Source organism: Lepidochelys kempii, chromosome 5 (genome assembly GCF_965140265.1).
Source record: "Lepidochelys kempii isolate rLepKem1 chromosome 5, rLepKem1.hap2, whole genome shotgun sequence".
Taxonomy (NCBI): domain Eukaryota; kingdom Metazoa; phylum Chordata; order Testudines; family Cheloniidae; genus Lepidochelys; species Lepidochelys kempii.
Window position 1 is genome coordinate 51404103 of NC_133260.1, and position 26743 is coordinate 51430845.

General features: G+C 40.4%; 1 protein-coding gene across 4 annotated transcripts in view; it reads left to right on the forward strand.

Annotated features, from left to right (window-relative positions):
* ZFYVE16 (zinc finger FYVE-type containing 16) overlaps positions 1-26743 on the forward strand; it is a 55209-nt gene that overhangs the window by 5658 nt on the left and 22808 nt on the right. For 3 of the 4 annotated variants that reach the window (XM_073344357.1, XM_073344358.1, XM_073344355.1), the window contains exons 2-7: positions 7740-7899; positions 9735-9843; positions 10055-12297; positions 18838-18934; positions 20519-20695; positions 22640-22782. In XM_073344357.1, coding sequence (XP_073200458.1) covers positions 9774-9843; positions 10055-12297; positions 18838-18934; positions 20519-20695; positions 22640-22782 — 2730 coding nt within the window. In that variant the 5' untranslated portion in view covers positions 7740-7899; positions 9735-9773. The remainder of the gene's footprint in view (positions 1-7739; positions 7900-9734; positions 9844-10054; positions 12298-18837; positions 18935-20518; positions 20696-22639; positions 22783-26743) is intronic. The other variant, XM_073344356.1, reaches the window with a different exon arrangement.

Here is a 26743-nt window from a genome sequence, read left to right on the forward strand (position 1 = left end):
AGAAGGAAAAATTCCCTAGTTTGACTCTCTTTTCGATGGTAGTACATATGGTAAAAACTGTCTATTTGAGGAAAAGATAAGTTAGTTGAAATAACTGGAGCTGTTGTTGCTGTTAAGTCTGGTCTCATTTCCTTTAAGACAAAACACAAAACACACACACACACACGGAGAGGAAAGACTGGCAGAAGTAGAAAATACAGCTTCTGTCTCTGATGTTGACTGTCACTTACAACATCACTGCTGGAAAAAAAACAGACACAGCCCTGGCAAACATACCAGCATTGGGCTGAGTTTAGGGCAGTGCTTTTAGTTGCCTCTTTCTGGTAATGTTGCAAAATATACAGTCTTGGCCAGCTAATACACACAGGCATCCAATGAAGTGAGCTGTAGCTCACGAAAACTTATACTCTACTAAATTTGTTAGTCTCTCTAAGGTGCCACAAGTACTCCTTTTCTTTTTACGGATACAGACTAACACGGTTGCTACTCTGAAACCTAATACAGACTCTTAGGAAACAGAAGGGAAAAGGGGAGGGTTAGGAAAGAGAAGTTGGACCATATGAACTGGAACCATAAACTCACTGAACATTAAATCCCACCAAATGAGGGTAAATCCATCCTCATCATCCACACTCATTATACTCCACACCTGAACATAACCATTATATGAACAACATACCCCCATATCTCAATGTCTGTACTTTGACCCGTTAAGCTTTTACCCCCAATTGGGGAGATTGCAGATTATGTATTCCTTATGCCACCCGTTCCTAAACCGAGTTTCGCACCCCTTGATGATCTGTACCTTATTCCCTGATAACCAGAAACTTCTATGCTTAAACTCTGTACCGTTTTCTTTTTACTTCAACATCATCTTAATAAAATTGGGAAGGAGAAGAAAACACAAAGGGTGGGGAGTTTGACCATGTCTCACATCCCAGGTGGTGATCAGAATTCAGCCAGAGCCAGCAGAGATAGTGATGTCATCTGGATCCCTCTCTGGCCTGATCTGGTGAAGACATCTCTCAGTAGGATAACAAAGGCCCCGGAGATGATGGGGATCGCAGCCTGATAGTGAAGCTCACTTCAGTAGCCAGTTTTTCTCCCCAGAGTCTTTCTCTAAGGATCCCAAAAGGGAAGTGATGGGTGGAATAGCTCATCTTCTCATTATTTTATCCACCAGTTAGGCTTAATTTCTGACACACCCATTTTGATTCACTTATTTCTGATCCCAAGCTTCTTTTGTTTACCATACATGATCTTAACATAAGTTCTTGAGTTGTATCAGGAGGCCTTTTTTGCTTGGACTCATACAGTGTTTGTCTTCCTTTCATATGTTTTCCCTTTAACTTTTGTTGTTACAGGTTATTGTGACGTTTTATAAACTTTTGCTCACTGTTTACAGCTACGCTCAGTGTTAGGGTAAATTTGTAGGCCCAATTATAACCGTGCTCAACCTACAAAATGAATGGAATGATAACTGGAAGAAAGACCTTTTTGGTAAATATTTCCTTGGAAACATTCATGATCAGCTTTTTTTTTTTCTAAAGGGGATCCTACTTATTCTTCTTCTCCTTAAGTGGCACCCCAGGACAATAACTGCAAAGTCCGTGTGAGTCAGTAGGATAGACCTAGGCCATACAGTCTTTAACTATGTAAAACATACATCTTTTACTCCTGGGGGAATTCTGGACCCAAAAATAAAAAAAAATTCTGCGCACAATATTTAAAAATTCTGCATATTTTATTTGTCAGAACACAATATAATCATGTCAGTTTCAATTATTTTGGTAATTTATTTAAAAATACCTGTCAGCAAATATGTCTGTAACAATGCAGATAACAAAAAAGATCCAGGAAATATTTTTGGACTCCTTACTATGTATATTAATATTTGTATTAATAATTCATTTATACTAACATACTATGTATATTAATATTTGAGTAATAATTCATGTAAACTAAAATACAGAAACATAATAGACCATTCAAAGTGAAGTGGCCTGTTAACACTCCTGTAATCACATGACTAAAAATGGGGTTAGTGGGTTACATATCTGACTCTGCCAGAATGACAGATGCAAAACTTGCATTCATATCTCCACTGCTACAATGATCAGCACTCTTCATGACACATCTTTTAAGATCCGGGCCAACATGTGGTGTACCTCATCCATCCAATGCACTAAATGCCCCAGTAACAACTATGTGGATGAAACCAGATGATCAATACACACTTGAAAGAACTCTCACAGGAAAACGCTAAAAACAAAACACCAGATCATCTGTGGGTAAATACTTTTCACAGAGTGAGTGATCACCCTATATCTGATTCCTAAGTCCTCATCCTTAAAGGAAAACTACACAACACTTTGAAAAGATGAGCCTGGGAGCTTAAATTCTTCATTTTGCAAGACACTAAAAATCATGGTGTTAATAAAGAACTGGATTTATGGTTTATTCCAACAATCTGTAACCCACTAACCCTCCTTTTTGTCCTTTGACTGCAGTGGTGTTAATGGGCCACTTCACCTTGAATGGTCCCATTGAATGTGTTAACTACTTATGCTAAGATATCTGTTCAACCTTTTATTTATCTGTGACAACTGAGTATCTTACCCACACCTGAAGAAGAGCTCTGTGTAGCTCAAAAGGTTCTCTTTTATCAAGAGAAGTTGGTCCAATAAAAGATATTGCCTCATCCACCTTGTACCCCTTAACATTTGTGAGAGACTGCTGTCTGTAGGCTACAACTGCCAACCTTCCAGTTCATAAATATTAACCCCGCCCTTTGAGTTTCTCTCTTGAGGTGGTGCCATATGCTCAGTGACAGACAACTGAGAGTATGTATACCAGGGTGGGCAAACTTTTTGGCCCGAGGGCCACATCTGGGTATGGAAGTTGTATGATGAGCCATGAATGCTCATGAAATTGGGGGTTGGAGCGCAGGAGGGTGTGACAGCTCCAGCTGGAGGTGCGGGCTCTGGGGTGGGGCTGGGGATGAGGGGTTGGGGTGCAGGAGGGTGCTCTGTGCTGGGACCAAGGGGTTCAGAGGGTGAGAGGAGGATCAGGGCTGGGGGTTGGGGCGCAGGAGGAGTTCACGGGTGCAGGCTCCGGGTGGCACTTACCTCAGGCAGTTCCCAGAAACAGTGGCATGTCCCTACTCCGGCTCCTATGCGGAGGCGTGGCCGGGCAGGTCTGCATACTGCCCCCTCCACAGGCGCTTCCCCTGCAACTCCCATTGCCCATGGTTCCCGGCCAGTGGGAGCTGCAGGGGCAACTTGTGGAAATCCTTGGCTGCTCCATGCTTAGAAGCTGGAGCAGGGACATGCCATGCTGCTTCCGGGAGCCAGGCGGAGCCACGGCACACGTGGAGTGGGGCAAGCCCCGGACCCTATTCCCCAGCGGGAGCTTGAGGGCTGGATTAAAACGTCTGAAGGGCTGGATGTAGCCCCCGGGCTGTAGTTTGCCCACCCATGATATATACACTGCTATAAAAGACCTGCGACTGGCCTGAGTCAATGCTTTTCAGGGGACGGGGGAGCCTGTGGGGTGATAAAATTGCTGTGTAGTTGTTCAGAAACTCTGCAAGAGGGCAGGGTCTCAGAGCCTGGGTTTCAGTTCAAACCTGAATGGCTATTTTACAATTTTATAGTCTCACAGCCCAATCCCTGGTGCTATGGGTTTTTTATTGCAGTATAGACGTACCCTGAATGTTGCTTGAACTCCTACAACCTAACATGGAATCCCTATTGTATGAAACTTTTTGCTTTGAAAAGTGGCGTCATGCTAGTGTTCAGGCAACACATTGTGAAAGCACTACCTTTTGAAAGGGTATCAAATGTCACAGAGCAGAATGGTGCTATATGTTCTCTCAGACTTTTGGATATAGACTCTTGAAGGACCAGAAGAAAAGTGAGATTTTTTTCATAACCTTCAAATAGTATAAAATATTTTTTTTAAAGAAAAATCTCTGGTTATTGAAATAATTTATAGCATAAATATGGTATCTTTAAGAAAAATAAAATGTTATTGAAAAACTAACTCTCTAGGGCATCTTTATCCTCTAATTGCTGAATAACACAAATGTAAAATAGTGCTTGGAAGTCAGTATTGGAGTCCAGATTCTAAGCTTATGCTAACATGAAACCATAAGCATTCGTAAAGAACCTGACACATCAGACTTTCTTTTTACCCTGAAATTGAACACCCTGTCTATCCATCTGTGTTCACATGCTCCCATACCAGTCATTTGTCTTGGTAAATAAAATGTAAGGATCTTGCTCTTGAGAAGGAGGTTTCATTTTTTTCAAAATGGTTTTTGTCTCCTTTGAACAGTCAGGAGGAGCCTTTACCATCCTTGTCCTAAGGAAAACGTCTTCTTGTGCCTACGTGCCCTGTTCATTACGAATAATAAAAAAGTGTAAAGGTTTTTTAGGAGAATAAAAATACAAATAAGTCATACACAGCGTCTTGTGGTTGCTTACCACAAACAGTCAGGCAATTGTTATGGGTGCTATAAAAGTAAAATTATTTTGTGTCATGAAATATTGATGCCACTAAATACATCGCTAGGAAATGCCATAAACTGACATAGCAGTAGTATATGATCATTTAGCCACCTCTGGGATGAAGTGTGCCATCTGTTTGGTTCTGACAGCACGACACGTTTTTTAGGAGGGGAAATTGTGTGGGGGGAATCTCTGATTCAAAAGGTAGGGAGAACTTCTATACTCAGAATGTAGTTATTTTAGTTAGAATTTGGGCACTGGAGTTAATGCCCCTTCTCTTCTTAAGATGTCATGGAATTGATCAGGAGTAGTGAGGGCCTCAGACTCATTTCTCATCTTAAAAACATCTCCAGCCATATCGCTTCAGCCCCTGACCCCCACATCGTCTTGCCCAGTGTCATGCTGGGAGTTTAGTACTGGCTTAAAGGAAAGAGCACCCAATAATGAATTGCCAGCACAACTTTCTGCAACAGTTGGGTTTTCTTTGGAGGACTGTCATCTTTGTCAATTTGTTAGTCTCTAAGATGCCACAAGTACTCCTGTTTTTTTTGTCATCTATAAAGTGACCACCATATTTTTCAAAAACTGGGATGCTTGTAGAAGCAACTACAGAAAAAAGTTGTGGGGAAACTAGGAGAGAGAATTTTGTTTGACCTAAAGATAAAATTGGGAGACGGGCAGCCTAAACAGCTGGTGCTGGCTCTTGTGAATTTCTGTTTTTATAGCATACTTGAGCCATCCCTTAAAATAAATAAAACTTGGTTGGTTATTGCCTCACTTTGCACCCACCTTTTCTGTTAAGTAAAAATTTACTTTATCTCCATTCTGTGTTCTTTTCCCTTACCTCTAATTTTTCCTTTCTTCTGTTGTCTGATATTTTTCTCTTTTCAGTCTATTTTCTCCCCTTAATGTCCTTTTCTTGTTTGTCTTCTCCTATATTGTGTGCTCGTCTTCCTTCTGCCAAGTTTCTGGTTTCTTCCCTGATCCTCTTTTACTCCTTTCTTATCTTGTATTCTCAATTCCTGATTTCTCTGTACTGTCCCCAGGATTTCATCTTGCATTGGGTCTCCCCTGGCCCCACCAAAAACTTTCATCCGCTTCTTCCCTAGTCCCAAAGCACATGTGCTTTTCAACTGCATGCTCCTACAATCTTTCTCTCTACCGTGTTCTTTTCATAATCAAGCAAGTACACAAACACAGGCAGAATCCACCTACACATGCAGGCTCCTCACAACTTCAATACAAGTGGGACTTGTTATACAGGCCTCCCCCCCCCCCCCCAATAAATAAATCCACATGCATACCTACTGCAGATCTCCCCTTCCCAACTCAGGCAGCCTTTTGTCCTCCCAGAGTCTTTGTGTCTCTTTCAACCCATTTTGGTGGAGGCTAGGCGTGACCCAAAGTTATAATGCATTCAGCCCCCTGAGGGAGGGGGTATGTTATGTTGTGTTCAGCAGCAGTCTTCCATAACAGATTAAGGATAAATATTTGTTTCTTTTCTGGTAGTGTCAAGGAGCATCAGTAAGGGTCAGGTCCTTTTTATGCCTGGTGCTGTCCAAATACAAAGGAGGACAGTCCCTGGCCCAGAGAGGTTTATGCCCTAAGAAAAAATACGGATTGAGGTTCATGGGGCTCAGTGTGAGATTAAAGGATTTCTGAGGCAAATCTTTGTCAATCTCTTCACTCTGCCTCAGTACCCCCTTAAATGTTTGTAATCAGTAAAATGTATAAATCCTATTAATCTTTCTTCAGGAGGTGAGCAGCCATTAATGAAAAACATCTTATTTGTTGTTTCATTTCTATTTAATATGAATATTGGGCTGAGCTGTAAAAAGTTCAGTGATAAGATTTTAATTTTTTTTCCTAAATATCTTTTTGTCACAGAAACACAAATGCAAGTTCTAATAAAAGATAAAACAGTTGCTTAAAGCTATCTAGTCCTGTCTTGCCTTTTAAAATACTCTAAATGTTGAACATCAGGAGCAGTGCAATTAGATACCTTGCTTACTGTATTTTAACATATATAATAAAAGATGATCATGTAATCATTTACAGTAAATGGGTAATTTAGTTATAGGGTTGTAATTCCACTGACAGTTTTCTGGAGCCTAATCTTGGAGACTGAAGCCTGAGTGGCTAATATATTGACTAGAGCCCCAGAAGAAAATTAAGATAATTTGTCTTGTCTCTTTCCAACAGTTTCCCCATTCTGCAGCTTGAATATAATTACTTTACTCATAATTCATAGACGACATCATATGTCTGATTTACAAGGTTTTTGTATGTGGGTTGCAGTGTTCGGTGTTGCATAATATTGACACTCTAAACTTTAATATTGAAAGTCAATGTTCATAAAGCTCTTCAGTAATTTTTATTGTGCATATAAAAGTAAATTTTTAAGTAATGTTTTAAGGCATTGTTAATATTTTATTTTTGAAGGTTTAATAGTATAGAAACATAAGAATTGCCATATTGGATCAGACCAGAGTTCTGGTCCAGTATCCTGTTTCATAGTGGCCAGTATGAGGTGTTTCAGAGTAAGGTGCAAGAAACCCCACAGTGGACAACTATAGAATAACCTATCCTTGGAAGAAGTTTGTGCCTAACCCGCATCAGTTAGTGGTGGGCTCATACCTGTTGGTCTGATAATTTATATCCCTTCTTATAAGAGGAAGAAATTGTTTGTGACAAGACTAAAAGCAAGTGTACAGGTTCTCAGCTCTAATACAAGTTCTAAATATGAAGTGGTAGCTTCTAAAATGACTGTTTACGCAACAGTTTTCTTTTTATATAATGTTTCTAAAAGTCTTATTTGTGCAGAGTGATCTAGTGAAATAATTGATCATGAAAAGGAATAAGTTAATGGTCACTATGGAAAACTGACCTGGGGGTAGAAGAAGGCCCTGTGTCCACCTAGGCCCACCTGTCTAGTATTCGTAACGTCATTTTTCTCTCAATGCTTGTAACTTTCTTTATGCATAGAATAATTAAAGCAGGCAGAACATAAAATAATACTTAAAGTAGTTTTGTCTTGGACTACATTTCTCAAGATATTAATACAATGATAAGCTTTGTGCCCCAAATCATTATTGTTGCCATCAGAAGGCTCTTTATTGCCTATATGAAATGAATTTGTGGTCTGTCAAGTTCTCACTTGCCAGGAGACCACATATCAAATGTGGTGGTTTATTTTGTAACTGGTTGTCATTTTTTTTCCGGTGTTAGGTACAGAGGCAGATGATTGAATGAATGGACAAGGAAAGGAGACGAGGAATAGGGTTAAAACAATTTGGAAAGCTTGCACTACTGCTGTCTATGCTATGCCTATTTTATAGGCAAATAAAGAGTTCAGTTGACAAGTCACACAGCCCACTAAAGACTGCAGGTCAGTTGGAGTGACTAATGCATGGCTGGGAGTATAGTAACCCAAAGGAGACACTGTGTATTCAGAAAGTTTCTTAGTTACTGTACTCAAACATAATTGAGTTGGTGATTCTTGCCTGTGCACATACACATTTGTAGTAGGCACTGAAGTGTATAAATCTAAATAACAGTTGCATTTCATTTTCCTTCTCCTTCTAATACAAACTTCCATTTAATTATAAAATCTTTGCTGGTAAAGTTGGTAGAGAACACTAAGATTGGTAGAATACTAAACAACAAAAAGAACAGGTTTCTGTTAGAGTGATGTGAATAGCCTGGTTAAATGATCACAATCCAACAAAATGTGGTTTTAATACAGGTAAATGCAAGTAATATCTGGGAACATAGAACGCTGGCTATACCTCTGTCTTGGAAAGCAGTGATTCATAGAAGGTCTTAGGGGTGATTGTAGATCACTCTCAGCATGAGCGCTCAGTGCAATGCTGCAGCAAAAAAGGGCCAATGTGATCTCTGGATGTATAAAAAGGGAATATTAGGTAGAAATAAGGAAGTGATCTTGTTTCTGTACACAGCATAGGTAACACTGCTGCTAGAATACTGTGTACTGTTCTGGCATCCACGCTTCCAGAAAACGATATGGAAATACTGGAAAGAGTTAGGAGGCCTACAAAAATAATCCAGGACTGGCAAACAAGCCTTGCAACACAACACCAAAGGAGCTCAATTTACTCAGTTTGAGAGATGATATAATCACTGTGCACAGGTATATACAGGTGAAAAAGATATCTGATAGTAAGGGGATTTTCAGTCTTGCAGACAAAGGCATAACAAGATCCAGTGGCTGGATGTTGAAGTTGGACAACTTCATCCTTGAAATAAGATGCAACTTCCTAGCTGTGAGGGTAATTAAGCATTGGAGCACTTTGTTGGGGGAGGTAATGGAGTCACCCTCACTTGGAATCATTAAAATTAGATTAGAAATCTTTCTAAAAAATATACTTTAATCCAGTTCTGGGAGGAATTCTGTGTTGTGTAGGTGGTCAGGAGTCAGGCTTTGCAGTCTTTGGCTCCCCCTGTTCATTCCTTCCCTTAATGTGCCATAGAGAGAACAAGAAGCTCTGCATTGCCCTATGCATACTCATAATACTTGCAGCCTGCACTAATTCGTTGACTGTAATCAAATATCATGCTTCAGGGTTTCAGCTGGTCACTTTCAGGGATCAGGAGGGAATTTTCCTACTCAGTACACAATTGGCCAGTTGAATTCTGTTCTCCCCGCCCCCCTCCACCTCCCTTCCTTAGGGCATTGGTGGTACCTCCAGTTTCTCCTGTCTTCTGCCTGTGGTGCGCCTCAGGTTAGCTTCCTGAGAACTGAAATGGTTTGATCTGAAGTTTTTGGGTTCAATTTAAGGGTTACTCAGTGAAATTTAGTAGCCTGAGATATACAGGAGATCAGACTAGATGATCAAGTGGTGTCTGTTCTTTGTGGTTCATTCCTACCCTAAACTCTTTGAAACTATGAAATTGTGACAGTACAGCAAATGCCTTCAAATGATTCAGTTTTGGCAAGGCTATTTAAATCCCTTTGTTTCTTTGTGAAGATTCCTGAGAACATATTGAACATAAAGATTTTACAATGCGGTGTTTATAATCTTGGGTTCTGTATATGGGGAGATGGCAAGGGGCTATTCTAAAATTTGCAAGAAAATATTTCATTGTAAAATATAAAGCTGTTCTCATTCTCAAAAGAGCATTTTTATGAAAATTTTTAGGATTCTGTAAACCGTTTGCTACCCAATCCTTTGAATAAATAAAACAGCACATTCTTCTTTATAGGTACAAGAGGGCTAAAATTTCACTAGAGCCACAACTAGAATGGACAATTACTTTAAAGCAGCAGTCTGTGACTTGGACAAACTACTTGATGAATTTGAGCAAAATACAGGTTAGTTGGATCTTTGTGCTACTTTTTTTTCTTTTCTTTCTGTATGGGGAAAACAAACTTAAATAGTTAAGACCAAGAGGAAGTGAAAATAATTTTGTCTGTTCATAAGTGGTGGTTTTTTGTTTGAAGAAAGCTTTAGCGAGGTGGGAGTGCCGTTTGAAGGAACCAGTTTTATAAACTTTGCTTTTGATCTCTCTTTGTTTTTAAATAGATGAACTTGACTGCTACAGAGCAGCTGCAAACCAGTGTGATTCAATACAGCATTCAGTCTCTTCAGAATTGGATTGCTTACAACCTGTATTCCTCATACCAAAAGTGCAAGAATATGTTAGCAGTTGTAGTATGTCAGAAGAATTCTCTCTAGCCAGTCAGGCTACAACAAATACAGCAAAGTTTGAACTGAATTCCTCAGCACAAAATGAGAAAAATGTTACTGGACTTGATCTTCTATCTTCTGTGGATGGTGGTGCCTCAAATGAAATTCAGCCTTTGAGCCTGGGGAGGTGTAGTATACCTGTATGTGATCTCATCAGTGACACAGGTAATTTGATCCATTCAACGAGTAATCATGAAGATATTCAGAAGCTGCAGCCAGGTGACTTCCAGTGCAATGAGAATTCTTTGGTTGGCTTTGATTTATCTTTAGTACCAGCTACAGTTTGCAGTTTGTCAGTAGCTTTCGGTGGTGTTTCAGGCACACAACAACAGAATGGTGGGGACACAACACCACAAGATGCAGGACATGTTGCAACAAAAGAGTTGAGCCAGTTGGATTTTAAAACACACAATCGTGGTAAAGCAAAGCTCTCTGATTCATGTGATGATCAAAATAGGACAGAAACTTTAAAGGATATTCAGATATTTGATCAGCTGGAACAAATTACAGGCCTTAACGCTACATCTGCCTTTGTAACATCACAGAGCCCAGAAGCTCTCAGTTCCAAAGATGACACAACCGTTGAAAAGCTGTCTTGTGAATCATTAAAAGATGAAAATCTGTGCTATGTGATAAGTCAAGAGGCACCTGAAGAGAGTGTTAATGACAATGTATTTTCAAAAGATGACGGTAATGGGGAATCCTTGCCTTCTGATCTGCCAAAGAGTTCTGAATTACACAAAAACAGTTTAAAATTATCTGGAAAGTGTGTTATACCAGACTCTTCATCTCAAATAGAGGATAGAGTAGTACTAGATAAGATGAAAAGTGCAGAAGAAAACATGTGCAGTCCAGAACTTAATACCAATGAAATATTGCACAGTGTTTCAACTTCACATGTAACTGCTGAAGATACCCAAACCTCATTGTCATGTCTTCCACTTGCTGTATCCATGTGTGGTTCATTAGTTGTAACAGAAGACAAAAGTGATCATATACCTCAGAATGAAAAAGCAGATGTCATCAGTGATACTGTGACTATGCATGCAGGACAATCTAAGCCTGGATTCCCCAATGTGGAATCCTCTGGAAAGATGAAACCTTCTGAACAGGAAGGATATCTAAACCAAATCAACCAATGCTTTGTAGAAGAAGCTATAACTATAGATGGAAAGAAGAGGGAATCTGACAACAAAATTAATAAAGGTGATTCTCCCCAAATGCATGCTGCTGTTGCTGCTGGAGAAGCTAAAATTGAACTGTGCAGTGATGGTATTCAGCCAGTTGACAGTCATGATCAAAGTATTACTTGTCCAGTTTTAGCTGACTTAACTATTGAGGAATACTTAATTAAAAGTGATTCACTGATTAGTGATGCTGAGCTTGATGCCTTCTTATCTGGACAGAGTTTTCAGCCCAGTAATTCACAGCCCTTTGAAGAAGGCATGGACGACCTGCTGGAGTCTGATGCAAATCAGGCAAACAACCTGGATTTCGAAAAGGTCAATGATTCACAAACAAAAGCAAAACTGGAGGAGATTGGAGAGATTTCCAGTGTTAATAGTACTTGTAGAATAGCTGATATTGAATATAAATTGGAGTCTCCCCCAGAAAAAAGTACATATCCTATTCAACAAGAGGCCTCTAACCATATAACTGAGACTCGTATTGAAGTACCTGTCCCTACTCTTAGCCATCAGAATGTACATATTGGAGGTGCTAGACCTAAACAGTTGCTTAATCTTTCTCAAAGAACTGCAATTGAGAGAGAGTTCAGCAAGCCAGATATGCCTAGGACTGAATTCCAGGAAGTGAATTCCTTACCGCCAAAGGCCTCTCTCTCAGAAACCAAAACTAGTACCGATATAAGCTCCAAATGTAATCCATCTGATGCAGAAAACTCCTTGGAAGCAGGCGGAAGTTGTGTGCCTGCAAGTGTAGAACTTGGTAAAGCACCTCTAGTTCTGGGACTAAAACAGCCACCCTGGGTTCCCGATTCAGAGGCACCCAACTGCATGAACTGCCAAGTCAAGTTCACGTTTACAAAAAGAAGACACCACTGTCGGGCATGTGGGAAAGTAAGTTATGAAAAAATGCTTTGCATTACATTGTTTTGCCCAGGTATTGTGTTACAGCAGGGGTTTTCAAGCTGTGGTCCATGGACCCTTGGGGGTTGGCAAACTGTCTAAGGTTTCCAAAGGGGTCTGCATCTCCATTCAAAATTCTTTAGGGGTCCTCAAATGAAAAATACGATGCCATAACACAATGGTTTTCAGTCTAATAAGACCACTCTGACTTAGTTTTTCCTTCCTTTGCCTGATATTTAGTGCTACTTTTTTAGGCTCTACCAACCTTTCATTAGGAAACTTTTGTCAAATACTAAGTGAGTCATCAGTAACTCTTTATAAACTATAAAACTACAGAGTTAAATTTAATTCAATCACTGAAAATTAAGCAAAGATATAAGATTTTACTGTGAAAATACAGTTGAGGTGAAAAATCTTGCCCTATGACCTATTATTGACCAACTTAAGCTGATTACTGAGGAGTTTTTTCATTGGCTGTCCAAAGTTTTTCTCTATCTTCTAAATCAGAGGTGGGTAAACTACGGCCTGTGGGCTGCATCCGGGCCGGGGGATCATCCTGCCCGGCCCCTGAGCTCCCAGCTAGGGAGGCTAGTCCCCGGCCCCTCCCTCGCTGTTGCCCCTCCTCTGCAGCTATGCTGCTATGTGGGCAGTGCCCTGGCCCGCTGCTCCTGCCGGGCAGCGTGGTGGCGTGGCTGACTCCGGCATCGTAAGGGGGTGAGGAGTGGGGGGGTCCCTGGAGGCGGTCAGGGGATGGAGCAAGGGGCGGTTGGATGGGGCAGATGTTCTGTGGGGGGCAGTCAGGGAACGTGGAACGCGGGGGACTGGATAGGCGTGGGAGTCCCACAGGGCCTGTCGGGGTCGGGAGTGTGGATAGGGGTCGGGGCAGTCAGGGGCAGAGGCAGTTGGATGAGGATGGGGTGCTGGAGGGCGGTGGTCCTGAGAGGGGGCGGTCAGGGGATAAGGAGCAGGGGGGTTGGATGGGTCGGGAGTTCTGAGGGAGGCAGTCAGGGGGCGGGAAGTGGGAGAGGGTGGATGGAGGTGGGGGCCAGGCTGTTTGGGGAGACACAGCCTTCCCTACCCGACCCTCCATATAGTTTTGCAATGCCGATGTGGCCCTCAGGCCAAAAAGTTTGCCCACCCCTGTTCTAAATGATGGAATAATAAATCTTAGTATTTCAAATCTTAATGAAATCTGAGAAAGTGCAGAGAATGTGGGGAAGACAACTCATAATTCTTGATTGTGGTAATCTTTAAAGTGGTCGGTATAATGAATAAGATTTGCTATTTTCAGTTGCTATTTATTTTCCACTGTATGTCAGTGATGGGCTATGGAGCTAATATATTACACAAAATCACGTAGTTAAAAGAATATTAACACTGCAAACTCAAGCACTTGCAAAGTTAAGAAATGCTAGAATTAAGGATATTATCATAACATGTAGGAGCCCTAGTTCTGAACGAGGATCCCACTGTGCTAGGTGCTGTACAAACACAGAACAAAAGATCCCTGCCCCGAGGAGCTTAGTCTAAACCTGTGCAGCATTAATTTGAGCCTTAGTGCATATACGTTACAATAGTCTTAGACTTTAATTATATGATCACATACTATTTTTTACTAAGGACCCCTGCCTCATTCAATGCAGAAGATGAATAGTGCTTAATGAGCAGCAAGCTGCTATTTAGTGTTTTATTTTATCCTGATTCAGTGTGTGGCCCCATACCTTATTTACTGCACATCATTTAAAGCCTGCTCTGAATACATAATTAACTTCCTCATAGGCTTTTCTGTGGTACTCCATCATTATCGGAGTGCTTCACAAATAGGAATACGTTTTATTTTCACCTCGCTCCAGTCAGGTGACAGTATTATTCCTGTTTTACACACAGAGGAAGCTGTGGCACAGAGATTAAGGTCAACAGTGTACACTGATTTTGGGTGACTGCTTTGAGATGCCTAGCGCCTGATTTTTTTTTTGAAGCACTTAACATGTTATTTTTACCATTTTGCATGTTCAAAGCACATCTCCCATAGATTCTCTTTAAAGCGGAGTGTTTAGCACTTCTGCATATCCTACCCCAGGTGCTTAGTTAGTGACCACCTGTGAGAAGTTGGATTTAACAAGTTGTCCAGAATCACATGGAAACTCTATGGCCGAGGCAGAGAGAGAATCCGGTTTTCCAGAGGATCATTCAACTGCCTTAACCGTGAGACCACCTTTTCTCTTGCTGCTGTCCCCAGCCTTATTCACTACATACCTTCTAAATTCTGTAGCAAATGACACAAGGGTATTACACACACCTCCTTCATAATGCAACCCTGTTTCATCCTCTGAGCAGTTCTACCTTGTGCTGTGACTGAGACAGGAGTCCTGTTTAAAAAACAAAAAAAGTATGTGATTATGTAATGGCGATTGTATCATAATGCATACTCGTAGGGGGACTGTGTGAGTTTGTGGGCAGTATTAATTTTGACATTGCCTAACTTTTGAGTACTTGACATTACAAACTTAATTTTTTCACATCTTTTTATGTATAATTTTGTTTGTAGCTTCTTTAAAAGGAAATTTGAAAAAAAAAGTTATTTCATAGATTTATATTGACAACACAGGGTTGAGTAACAGGGTTGGAACTTTTAGATCCACAGCACAGACATCTGCCACTTGGGCTCATGGTAACAGAGTGTTATCTGGTATGTGAACCAGACACTAAAAGAGGATGAACACTCATTTTGGTGGTAGGTTTCACAGCTGTTTTGCTGATGACAGAAGTATGTTGAGATTTGGGAATGTTGGGTTCCATTTGAAGTTCTGGAGGACTGTGTTCTCTAGCGGTCACAGATTCTCCTACCTCTGGTCTTTACCCCAAGCCTGACCCATTCTGTGTCTGTCCCTTCCATCCTACTCATGTCTAAGTAGTCTCCCCCGCATACCTCATACCATTCCCCTTGCCTAGCTAGTTTGTCTTTTTTCCTCAGTGCTCCCCATCAGAGTCCCATCCCAGTTTCCTTGCCCAGCCAATTCCAGTCTTTCTCCTTCCCCATAGCTAGTTATGCGAATCTACTCCCTCTCCCCCATCTGTGCTTGTCTCTGGTCTCTTCTGCATGGGAGTCAGCTGTTTCTTCATCCACATTGCCTGAGAGCACAGGAGAATTAGTCTTCTTGCTCTTAGTTTCTGTGCCTGTTGCTACATTACCTGCAGTTGGTGTTCCAGGCTAATGTCTTGCTTAGCTCTTGCAGCCCTGGGCTAGAGCATGTCCAGTACAGTTGGCATTTTCAGAAAACTTAGCTTCCAAACTCTTAACAAGTCTCTACTGAGCATGTGCAAACTGAGACCCTGAGGTGCCCCTGTGCATTCTCAGATGTGGGATGTAGATGGTCCCTGGTGTTGAGCTGAAAAAGCATCTTGAAAAGCCATATCCTTTGACCCCTTCTGTGGTATGTGAGATCTTGTATGGGAGTGATGTAGATTGCTTCACTGTTACTTCACAGTTCGCAGTTGCTTCACTGTTACTGCAGAAAATGAATGGAACCTGCTTTCATCCAGTCAAGCTGGGTCTTAGTCTAATTTACCAATTTCTTTTAATTAAGAGTGGCATAGAAAAGCTCAGTGTACATAGCCTGACTTGTCCCTGGAGCCTTCAGAGCCTTTACTGGGCCCACATTGGGCCAAGAGCCTTGTAAGAGCTATAAGAAGTATGTTTGTGGTGATGTAGGAAGCGCCCATCTTGGTGCCCACTTCTGACACCATTGCCCTTGGGCCCAGTGCCACACCTTTCCTCCAACACTGATACCTCTGTCTTGGCACAGTAAGTGCATGCAGATGCCTGTTGGGGTTAAAGAAAGGAGTCACAGAATCTCACTACAAGACGGTAAAAGCAGAAGTGAACAAGCGCTATTCTTCATATTTCCTGACATACGAAGGCCTTGGAAACTCTCATATGGCACAGCTGTAATCTATTTAAGTTCCTCTCGAGCCAGTGTATTGTCATCAACTAACTTGGACCCTTCACTGATCTGGATGCTGGTAGCCCCTTTGATCTCTGTAGACCTGAGTGGGGGTCCACCATCGAGAATACTAGACCCCCTCCCCACCATCTACCACATGCTTTTCTGCAACCTGACTCTGTTCCTGTATCAAATTCTCTGGTCTCTATCTGGTACCATCTCAAAGACTTTCAGCCCTTTTGGAAATGAACCTTTAAGGTCCGCTGTCTTGACCTTGATACTCTGCACATTTGCCCTTGCCTCAGATCCAGATATCATGGAAACATCTCATGCAGGGCCCTCTTGAGTTCTATATGTAGGGCCACATGAGGAACTTAGGCAGCACCATGACCAACTCCGGTACTGACCTGTGTGCTGGCATTGATCCTCTCACAGCTGTCTATTCACCTGGCACTGATTCACCCTTCCTTGCTGACACCAATACTAACCCTGCACCCCTCACAGCTTCTGGAAGAGCTGCCTATATCTGAGGAATGTGATGAGACTCCTTTGGTGAAACATACAGATTGGTGCTTCATCCATTTCCCCTCATGATAAATGGACAGTTTCAGGAACTCTTGGGGAGCTAGGCAAATGCTCTCAAGTTGCAAACAGTTTCACCAGGGACATCTGATTCCCCGTTTGACATATTACAGATGCAGACCAGGGAAAAGCTTGCTCTGCCTATCAGCTCTGGCCTTCTCAGTCCAGCCAAGGATATCTGATTCTCTCCTTTCTTATTCCCACCTGTATCAAAGAGAAGACAGGATGTGTCCCAGACTAGCTGAAGGACATAGATTTTTTACTACAGCACTTTTCATAATTCAAGAACCCCTGACGGGTCCCAGGGAAAAACTGGTACAAACCAAGCAGTTCTGTAGACTAGTGGGCTTGATTCCTCATCGACCTATGCCTTTGCTCATCTGAACATGGGTAGTGGGTTATTATTCACTAAATGTACAGACGAAATTGACCATCCCTTCTCCAATGCTCCCAACAGTTTGTGTGGAAAACAGGGACAAAATCTTCAGGGGAAGCCCTTTGCTCTCCCTTTTCCTGTCATCACGGTCACCTTGGATGCTTCCAGTCTGGGCTGGGTTGTGTATCAAAATACATGATCTAAGGAACACCTGGAGTCCAGACACCATATCAGAGTAATGGAGCTCAGGGTAGTGTAATGGGCTATTAAAGCCTTTTGTCCATTCCTGCAGCTATGTGTAGTACAGGTGCTTGACAACACCATGGGCATGTGTTAAATCAACAAGCAGGGAGGAGCACGTTCTCAGCTCCTATCTGCAGAGGCAAGAAAACTGTAAATGTAGTATATCCAGAACCAAATCCACCTGTTGTTCTTGCTGGGAAAGTGAATGTGAAGGCACACTTGCTTGGCAAGAGGATTTAGGATCAACCATGAACACAAGTGGCTCTTGAAACTAGTGGTGGCTATTGCAGCATTTTGTGAATAGGGTCACTCAATAATAGATTTCTCTGAGTTGGGACAGAGCACCAAAGTGTATTACACAAGAGCACACAGACAAAAGCTCTTTCTCGGATGCATTTCTGCTGGGCTATAGCCAACATCTTCTTCTATATGTTTTCTATTCCATTCCCCTGATGCCCAGGATCAAAAGGAAGATCAGGTTCAATTGAGCCAACTTTGTGACCTTGTCAGCACTGGTATCCAGGTCTTCTGCAGATGGCCAGAGAATATCTTTGCTTGCTGCCTGTGTGTCAATATTAAGGGAAGGGATTCTGCCACTCAACGTAGATGCACTTCCCCTAGCAGTATGGAAGATAACCTGCTGGATAATGAAGTTCCTGTCCTCTAAGGGCTCAGACCATCTTCTTACAATACAGGAGGACTTCAGTCTAACATGTGACCTAAAGAAAAAAATGCAAGTGGGTTTACTATCTAGGCCACTGAATAAAAGGTTTGCTCAGTCTTAGGCTGGGAACTCTGCTGTCTGACAGTGTCTTCTGCACCTTTAAGTCTTGGGGTGGGGTTATCCTTAACGTCTCTGAAGTTCCACATGGCAGTAATATCTGCTCAGAAGTTACATTAAGGTCAAACCCATTTTTTCTCATCCTACACTTTCTAGGTTTCTTATGGTCATAGTAAATGCATTTTTCCCCATTTAAGGAGTGGCCACCTTCATGAGACCTAAAATCTTTCCTTCAAAGGCTTGTAATTTGGCCAAACTTAGGTGCATTTCCATGGGAACAGCAAAAAGTGCATCCTGGACATAAAGGCAATCCCTCCTAAACTTCATATTCCTGCTCCAAAACATGAGGGTGTAGAGCTTCTCAATGAGAAATGGTTTTGGAAATGTATTTATGAGGGCAACCCCCCCTCCCGCCCGCATTTTGAGAGATGTCTGCACCATGAGGCAGACACCCAGCATGGAAAATTTCAGCTCAGATGGTTAGCTTGGTAATTATACAAGTAAGTAAAAATAGTCTTGTAATGAGAAGTGTCAGGCAATCTTAACTGTAGGTGGCACTACCATCTCCATGTAAAATGTTTAAATTAGCTTTTGTTCTGACCCAGGTGTTCTGTGGTGTCTGTTGCAATCGGAAGTGCAAGCTGCAGTACACTGAAAAGGAAGCAAGAGTCTGTATTGGCTGTTACAAATCTATTAATAAAGGTAAAAAGTTGTGATCATGGTTTTATTTACTTGTAATTGCTACTTTTCCTCAAAGGAGAAAAGTTAAGTAAAATTGTTGTTTTAGGACTGAAGGATGAATCTGTGCACCCAGGAGGAAGCATTTCCTTTCTAAGATAGTGATTGAAATGTTGATTAAAATTTGCTTGGCTAATTTTAGTGATTAATTAAAGTGACTTCAATCTTCCATCTTCATTCTCTGCCACAGCCACCGTAATTATGCATATACTTGATGGAAAGGCATAGGGTTTCTAATGCAGCTAGAGTGCTGCTGGTTGGTTGGTTGGTATGGAGTCTAAATTGCAAAAATACTGCATGTAATTCCTTTCCCAAGACTGTGTGTGTTGAGGCAAGCGACATTTTCAACCTATGTTTACCTGAAGAAGGCTTCCTCAGATTGTTTCCAAGACTGTGTCGCCTAGTCCACTCTATTATGCCTCCACTTGTGTCATAAATGTTCATATAAATGGGCTTTGCAAGATTGTGCAGTCTTTTTTGAGGAAGGTTAAATTGTGTGAAGATGTGACATTATTAGTATGGGGAACAAGAGTGACAAACTGAAACCCTAATTTCTTGTATTGAAACATTTAACAAAGATAAAAGAAGGAGTGCATTCCTGTTTTATTTACCATGATTTTTTATCATAAATCTGATTGATTTCTTCCTTTTTGATTATCCCAGTTAAAGCTTGTTTTTACTTGTAATATTCTCCTGCCTGTAAATAGAAGAGTTAAGCACCTAAATGTGATTGGTATTGAAACTCCACCATAGACCCTTCTTTACCTTTCCCAATATGGAGAATATGGGATTTGTCAGTACTTCACAAATATTGTCACAACTGAGCATGAAATCAAGCTAGCGTGACTTGTGATTAATAGACAGAAGAACATAGCATCATTACTTAAGTTGGGAAATTGTTAGTCTGTTTTTTTACAGTCTCTGTGAATATCCTTCTCCATTTGATTACTTTTGTAAATGATAGGTTTCAGAGGGATAGCTGTGTTAGTCTGTATCGGCAAAAACAACGAAGAGTCCTTGTGGCACCTTACAGACTAACAAATTTATTTGGGCATAAGCTTTCATGGGCTATAACCCACTTCATCAGATGCATGGAGTGAAAAATACAGTTGGCAGGTATAAATATACAGCACATGAAAATATGGGAGTTGCCTTACCAAGTGGGGGCAGGGAGGGTCAATGCTTACGAGGCCAATTCAGTCAGGGTGGATGTGGCCCATTCCCAACAGTTGACAAGAAGGGGTGAATATCAACACAGGGAAAATTACTTTTTGTAGTGCCCACAAAAGCTTATGCCCAAATACATTTGTTAGTCTCTAAGGTGCCGCAAAGACTCCTCATTGTTTTTGTTGTAAATGAGGCATGTGTGGTTGCAGGAATTACATGGTTTGTTGTATGCTCATTGCTGAAGCAAAAGGCTGTACGAGTGTCCATTTCTACATTTTGAAGAAAAATAGACAGGAATATTTAACTTAAAATTTGAGGCAGCTGTAAACATTTAATAAATGGCACGATCTTATACACTAAGTGCATTATTTTTCCTTTTAGCACAGGCATTTGAAAGGATGATGAGTCCAACTGGTACTATCCCTAATTCCAGTGTCTCCTCTGAATATTGTTCTACTGTTCCACCTTTGCAGGAAGCCCAGACAGTTGGCACACCTAATTCTCCTTCATCTTCTCTTTTGTTACCTATCTCTGTACTTAAACAACCAGGTGCTGATGGTAAGTGCAACTCAAAATTATTTAAATCTGTTATCTAAATTTTCTAAGTTATTCAGCATATACTCTTTCAACACATACACAGAATAGATGCTTTTGCAGAATGGCTAGATTTATTTAGTCGATCAGTGTAGCCATTCAGAAAAGGCTATGGGTTGAGAAAAAAGATGGTATTAGGGTTAAGATACTGGACTTGGAGTCAGGTTCCCTGTGTGAGCTTGGGTGAGTCACTCAATTTCTTTGTCTTAGTTCTTCATCTGTTAAATAGCTAAAGGAAGTATATTACCCCTATCTTGTCTAGTTTGGTTGTAAGCTTTTCAGGGTAGGGACTGTCTCTTACTGTGTCCAATGTATAGTACAAGGGACTGTGATCTCAGATGGGGCCTCTAGGTGCTACAGGAAGATAAATAATACTGAAACAAAGCAAGTAGCTGGGTGACAACATTCTCTGGCGAGAAGTGATAATGGATAAAGCACATTTTCATCTCATTTATGTCAACTACACTTCTGAATTTTTTCTGCTTACTACAAAAATGTCACTGATAAAAGATTAGATGTACTTAGAGTGTCTTTAAAACAAAAAGTGGTAAGTTATATGAATTGTTTTGTTGATAAACTATTGTCTTGTATCCGTGGTATGTTGCCATCCTTGTATTACTCCAGTGGTATACCAATAAAATAAAAACCAGCAGGATCTTCTTAAAAGGGGAAAAGGCAAAATGCCACATTTATTCTGAATACAGAAAGAAAGAATCATAGTAAGCAGTTAGTTATAGCTATAACATTCCATTCAATTTAATATTTATTCACACACACACACACGTCCTGCAAAGTTGTTACCATACTTACCAGCCTTAGAGGTCTTCATGCCAAGCCACTGGCCAGGTCGCCTGGACATGAGGAGGGAGTAGGGCCTTGTCAGATATACGTCTGACACTCCTGGAAGTTGGTTTGCAGAATCAGACCCCAAAGTTATCAAATTCCTATAAAAATGGACTCTAAAAACTATTCCTATGCCAGTCTATGGGAATTGCTTCATCATGCTGTTCCTGAATCAATCAGCAGATGGTACATTCCTGACTGCTCCGTGTTGTTCAGTTCTCCCATCCTTGAGGCTGTTGGGTGGATTCCAGTCTGCCCTCCGGGGGTCCTATATTTGTTTCCACTTGACACCTTCTTCGGCCGATGGACACTGGATTCTTAGGCTGGCACCTCCCTGATCATTCAGTTATTATCCACACCAAGCATCCATCCACATACATCCTCTATTTTAATCACGATTGTTAATAAAGCGAGATAACTACAACAAAAGGGCGGGGAGTCTCTGTGCTGTTTCTGTTGTTACAAAGTATTGCTTTGAGAACAGACTCTGTCTTAGGATGTACTAACACAATTAGCAGCTTGCAAGTTTCACACAGAGGGAGAGAAACAGTACCAAAAACCAAGAGACCTCTTAATTAGTAATACCCTGGAATTTAAACTATGGGGAATCAAACTCATTTGTGATTTTAATACAGAACTTCTTTAATATGATCCAACATGAGAGGTAATTGATTAAGTAAATAGCAGCCTGTTTTAACTAATTAGGAATTGATGCATTAAGTATAGCTTGGTTACTTCTGCTGCTGGTGTGGGAATATCTTTGCCCACAGTTCTGCTTGACTGATTGCAGAGAATACCAGTTTTGTGTGTACGGTGACTGCTTAGTTCCAGTAACTTTTACTACTTTTAAATCAGAAAATTCCCATGTTTTGAAGAAATATATGTAGAAAGATGCATCACTTGCACTCCAAAAATCTCTGAACTATAATTATGGTTCATACTAAATCCAACATGCTTAATGTAAAATCTTAATTTGGAAAAAAGCCTGAAAATTTATACAGACGCTTTTGCTGTTGGAAAACTGTGGTAATACCAAGTTAGTATTCTTTTTTTAACCCATTTTAGGGCTGTGTGCCAGAGAACAGAGGAGAGTCTGGTTTGCAGATGGTATTTTGCCTAATGGTGAAGTTGCAGACACAACAAAACTATCTTCTGGAGTCAAGAAGTCTTCGCAAGAGCTGAGTCCAGCAAGCCCTGACTTACCAGAGGTGCATATGGTATATTCTCAAAAGTATACACTGATTCATGATTTTTATAGATAAAAAGTTGATTGTCTTTAAACAGCTTTGTTTGCCCGTTTAAGATGACACCCTGTCAAGGTTCCTCCCCCACTCTGAACTCTAGGGTACAGATGTGGGGACCTGCATGAAAACCTCCTAAGCTTACTTTTACCAGCTTAGGTTAAAACTTCCCCAAGGTACAAATTAATTTTATCCTTTGTCCTTGGAATAACCACTGCCACCACCAAACTCTAACTGGGTTTACTGGGAAACGTAGTTTGGACACGTCTTTCCCCCCAAAATCCTCCCAACCCTTGCACCCCACTTCCTGGGAAAGGTTTGGTAAAAATCCTCACCAATTTGCATAGGTGACCACAGACCCAAACCCTTGGATCTGAGAACAATGAAAAAGCATTCAGTTTTCTTACAAGAAGACTTTTAATAGAAATAGAAGTAAATAGGAGTAAAGGAATCACCCCTGTAAAATCAGGATGGTAGGTACCTTACAGGGTAATTAGATTCAAAACATAGAGAATTCCTGTAGGCAAAACCTTAAGTTACAAAAAAGACACACAGACAGAAATAGTCATTGTATTCAGCACAATTCTTTTCTCAGCCATTTAAAGAAATCATAATCTAACACATACCTAGCTAGATTACTTACTAAAAGTTCTAAGACTCCATTCGTGGTCTATCCCCAGCAAAAGCAGCATACCAACAGACACAGACCCTTTGTTTCTCTCCCTCCTCCCAGCTTTTGAAAGTAACTTGTCTCCTCATTGGTCATTTTGGTCAGGTGCCAGCGAGGTTACGTTTAGCTTCTTAACCCTTTACAGGTGAGAGGATTTTTCCTCTGGCCAGGAGGGATTTTAAAGGGGTTTACCCTTCCCTTTACATTTATGACACACCCTCATAAATGCAGTGTTATGTGGCTTTGACTCCTTTCAGGCCAGTTGGATTTCATCAATTTTAATCAACTTTTTCATTTGTACTTCAGTTATTTTCTAAAGAAAGATACATTCTCACTGGTTGATTCAACATGTTTTAATGGTTCTATTACAACTAAATAGAACCTTTACACTAAATTTGTTACATCTTTTTTGCTACCTTGGAAGTTACATTGTAACTATATACATTTATTTAAGCAATTATATAGTTTAACGTTTTCAATTATTTTTAATGGTACATTTTTAGTGTGTGAGAACATCGTGGATGATATGTTGCTTATTTAGATAAGTGACTTTTTGCTCATTATTCATGTCAAGCTGCATTAGGATGGTAACTGGAATTTAATTAAACACAAAATAGCATATAAAACTTATAATACAAAACAACCTTAAATGTTTTAGATACATAAACTTCTCTTGTCAAAACAAGTTTCATATTTTACAATTAAATGATTCATTAAAGGAATAGAGGGAATAACTATAGTCAGTGAATTAAACTGATTATTTCAGGTCAGCCTGGGAAAATTTTCAAATATGCCAATTTGAAAGTGACTGACTGGAGCTTAAGTTCCTATCTGCCTACGTCCCTTGACAATGAGACAGCAACCTCCTAAGTTACTTAGTTGTCCTTCAGATTTTTAAAACTAGTAAATCTTATCCCTTCCTTCCTCATTTTTATTCGTAGGTTGAGACACAAGTTTTCCTGCTTTTTCAACTCTCAGTAGATTTCTCAACATTGAATGAATTAGTCCAAATGAAAAAGATTCTTTCTATTCCTACTTCTGTCAAAAGCTGGTTTAGCACTTCAGCAAACTCTGGTTCCAGGTGCTCATTGACTTCCATCAGTTCTGTGGTGTGACTTCTTTAAAAACATCATCAGCAAACATGTCTGCTCGAATGGTTCACCTCCAGCCCTGAAACGTATCATGGTAGGTATGATTGATGCCTGATTATAAGATACCCAGGCCATAGCAGCATCTCCTTAAGGGGTTAGGCACCTACTCTAAGACTTTGGGTTGAAAATATTGGCAAGAAAATGAGGTGGAATAAATCCGTTTCTTCACTACCTGCAGTTTAACTTTGTCTTTGGGTATTGCTTTCTGCAATATCTTTTGAAGTTCTTTCCAAATTTCAACAGCATCAGTAATGCAGTAGCAATCTTTCTGCCGATTGTCCAAGGCTATGGTAATAGATTTAGTATATTCAGCATATCGTCTACATTTTGCTTTAGTCTGAAGTTGACTGCTTTCGTTGTGATAGTTCCATCTATTTTGTCACAAATTCCTTTACAATTTATCAGAATAGTCTAGTGCTTAATAAATAGCTCAAAAGAGTCAACCACTGAATTCCATCATACATCTTGAGGGAGAATTAGTTTGGATCCTTCAGCTCTATTCAGTAAAGCTGAAGCAAAGTGCGTTGTTATGGAAGTATCTTGCGGTTTCAACATTTTCCTTCATTCCTGGAGTTGTACTTAAGTCTTTGGCTAGAAGATCCATTAAATGAACACAGCTCCCATACATATATATATTTCAGGTTTTCTTCATCATCTTCTTCTAGATTTCTTCTCATCTTTGCTATATTTGAAGCATTGTCTGTGACAAAGCTATGCTCTTGACACTTTAATTCGTGGTCAGTTTGTTCCAGCTTTTACAGCTCTTTCTTTTAAATAGTCTGTTGTATGGGCACTTCCTGATGTATCAATTGTTTCTGTAAAATAGGCAATGCCATCTTCTTTTGTTCCACAAGCACACATTACTGGATCACTGTTTATATTGCTCCATCCATCAAGACTCAGATCAATGAATTTCCTCTCGATGTTTTCTGCACACTGATCAATTTCCTTCTCCTACACTATATCCAGCAACATCCCCAGCAACAATGTCTGTCCTGCTAGGTGGAGTGTAGTCTGGTCATAATGGCTGAGCCATGTCAGTGAAACGCTTGTTCTGAACAAGATGAAAGGAGAATTTGTTGCATAAATGAACCGAACAATCTAGAGCCTTGCTGGAATTTGTTGGTGCTGAATTTGTCCATGGTTGATGATAATGAAGAAAATGTTTCTTTTATTAACAGGTAATTTACTGTTTGACATATGTTTAGTTGCAGCACTGCTGGTGGTACCAGCAGATATTGCAGATGATGGATGTTTACATATATGAACATCCATCGTTATACATCAGATTTACTTTTAAACAGGAGATCCTCACCTTGAATGTCTGATTACATTGAGCAATAAAGAAATCATTCCAGAAGTCCAGCAGTAATAGTAAAAATTTAATTGATAAATACTCCCATAACAAACTAATAAACCAATTACATTTTGAACAGACACTTTGAAATTTGTAACTAAGTAATCTACCCAAAACACAAATTTATGACAATAATCTAAGTTTTCATTTACTAGCATATTAAGACATTGTAGGGAGTCCATAAGAATGGTATCAAAATAAGTTGACTAACCAGTCGATACATATTGCTCAGACATGTCCACATTGTCATCTTCGAAGTCATTGCCTTCTGAGGCGTATTTTTCATAGTGTTTCATTCTGTTAACCAGGCCTTGAATCTCTTTGTTGCACTGTTTACATTTGGCACATGTTCCTTTTTTATCCAGACCAGAGGTTCCTGAATTTCTTGAAAATATTCCCAAATAGTCTTTTTTACAATATGCAGCCATAACAGGTTTTTCCTCCAGTTCCCAGGTGTGTAAACACTAAAGGCTACACTTCAAAGAACGTCTCTTCTTCTCACAGTTTCTTGCTTTTATACTAGTGTTGCTCCTTTCTGGTTGCACACCTTACTCCTTCTCCTTTGTTAAATAACTACCCAAACCCTCAGAAAAACAAAAGAACTAACAACAATACAAGATTTCTGCTTATGTAATCTGCATGCCTTTTGCATTGCAGTATTTTGTTTGTTTAGAGACTGAGGGGGATTTCTGTTTGTGTATGCATGCAAGAAGACAGAGCAAGGCCATTTGCTTGAAGTGCTCAGAAGCA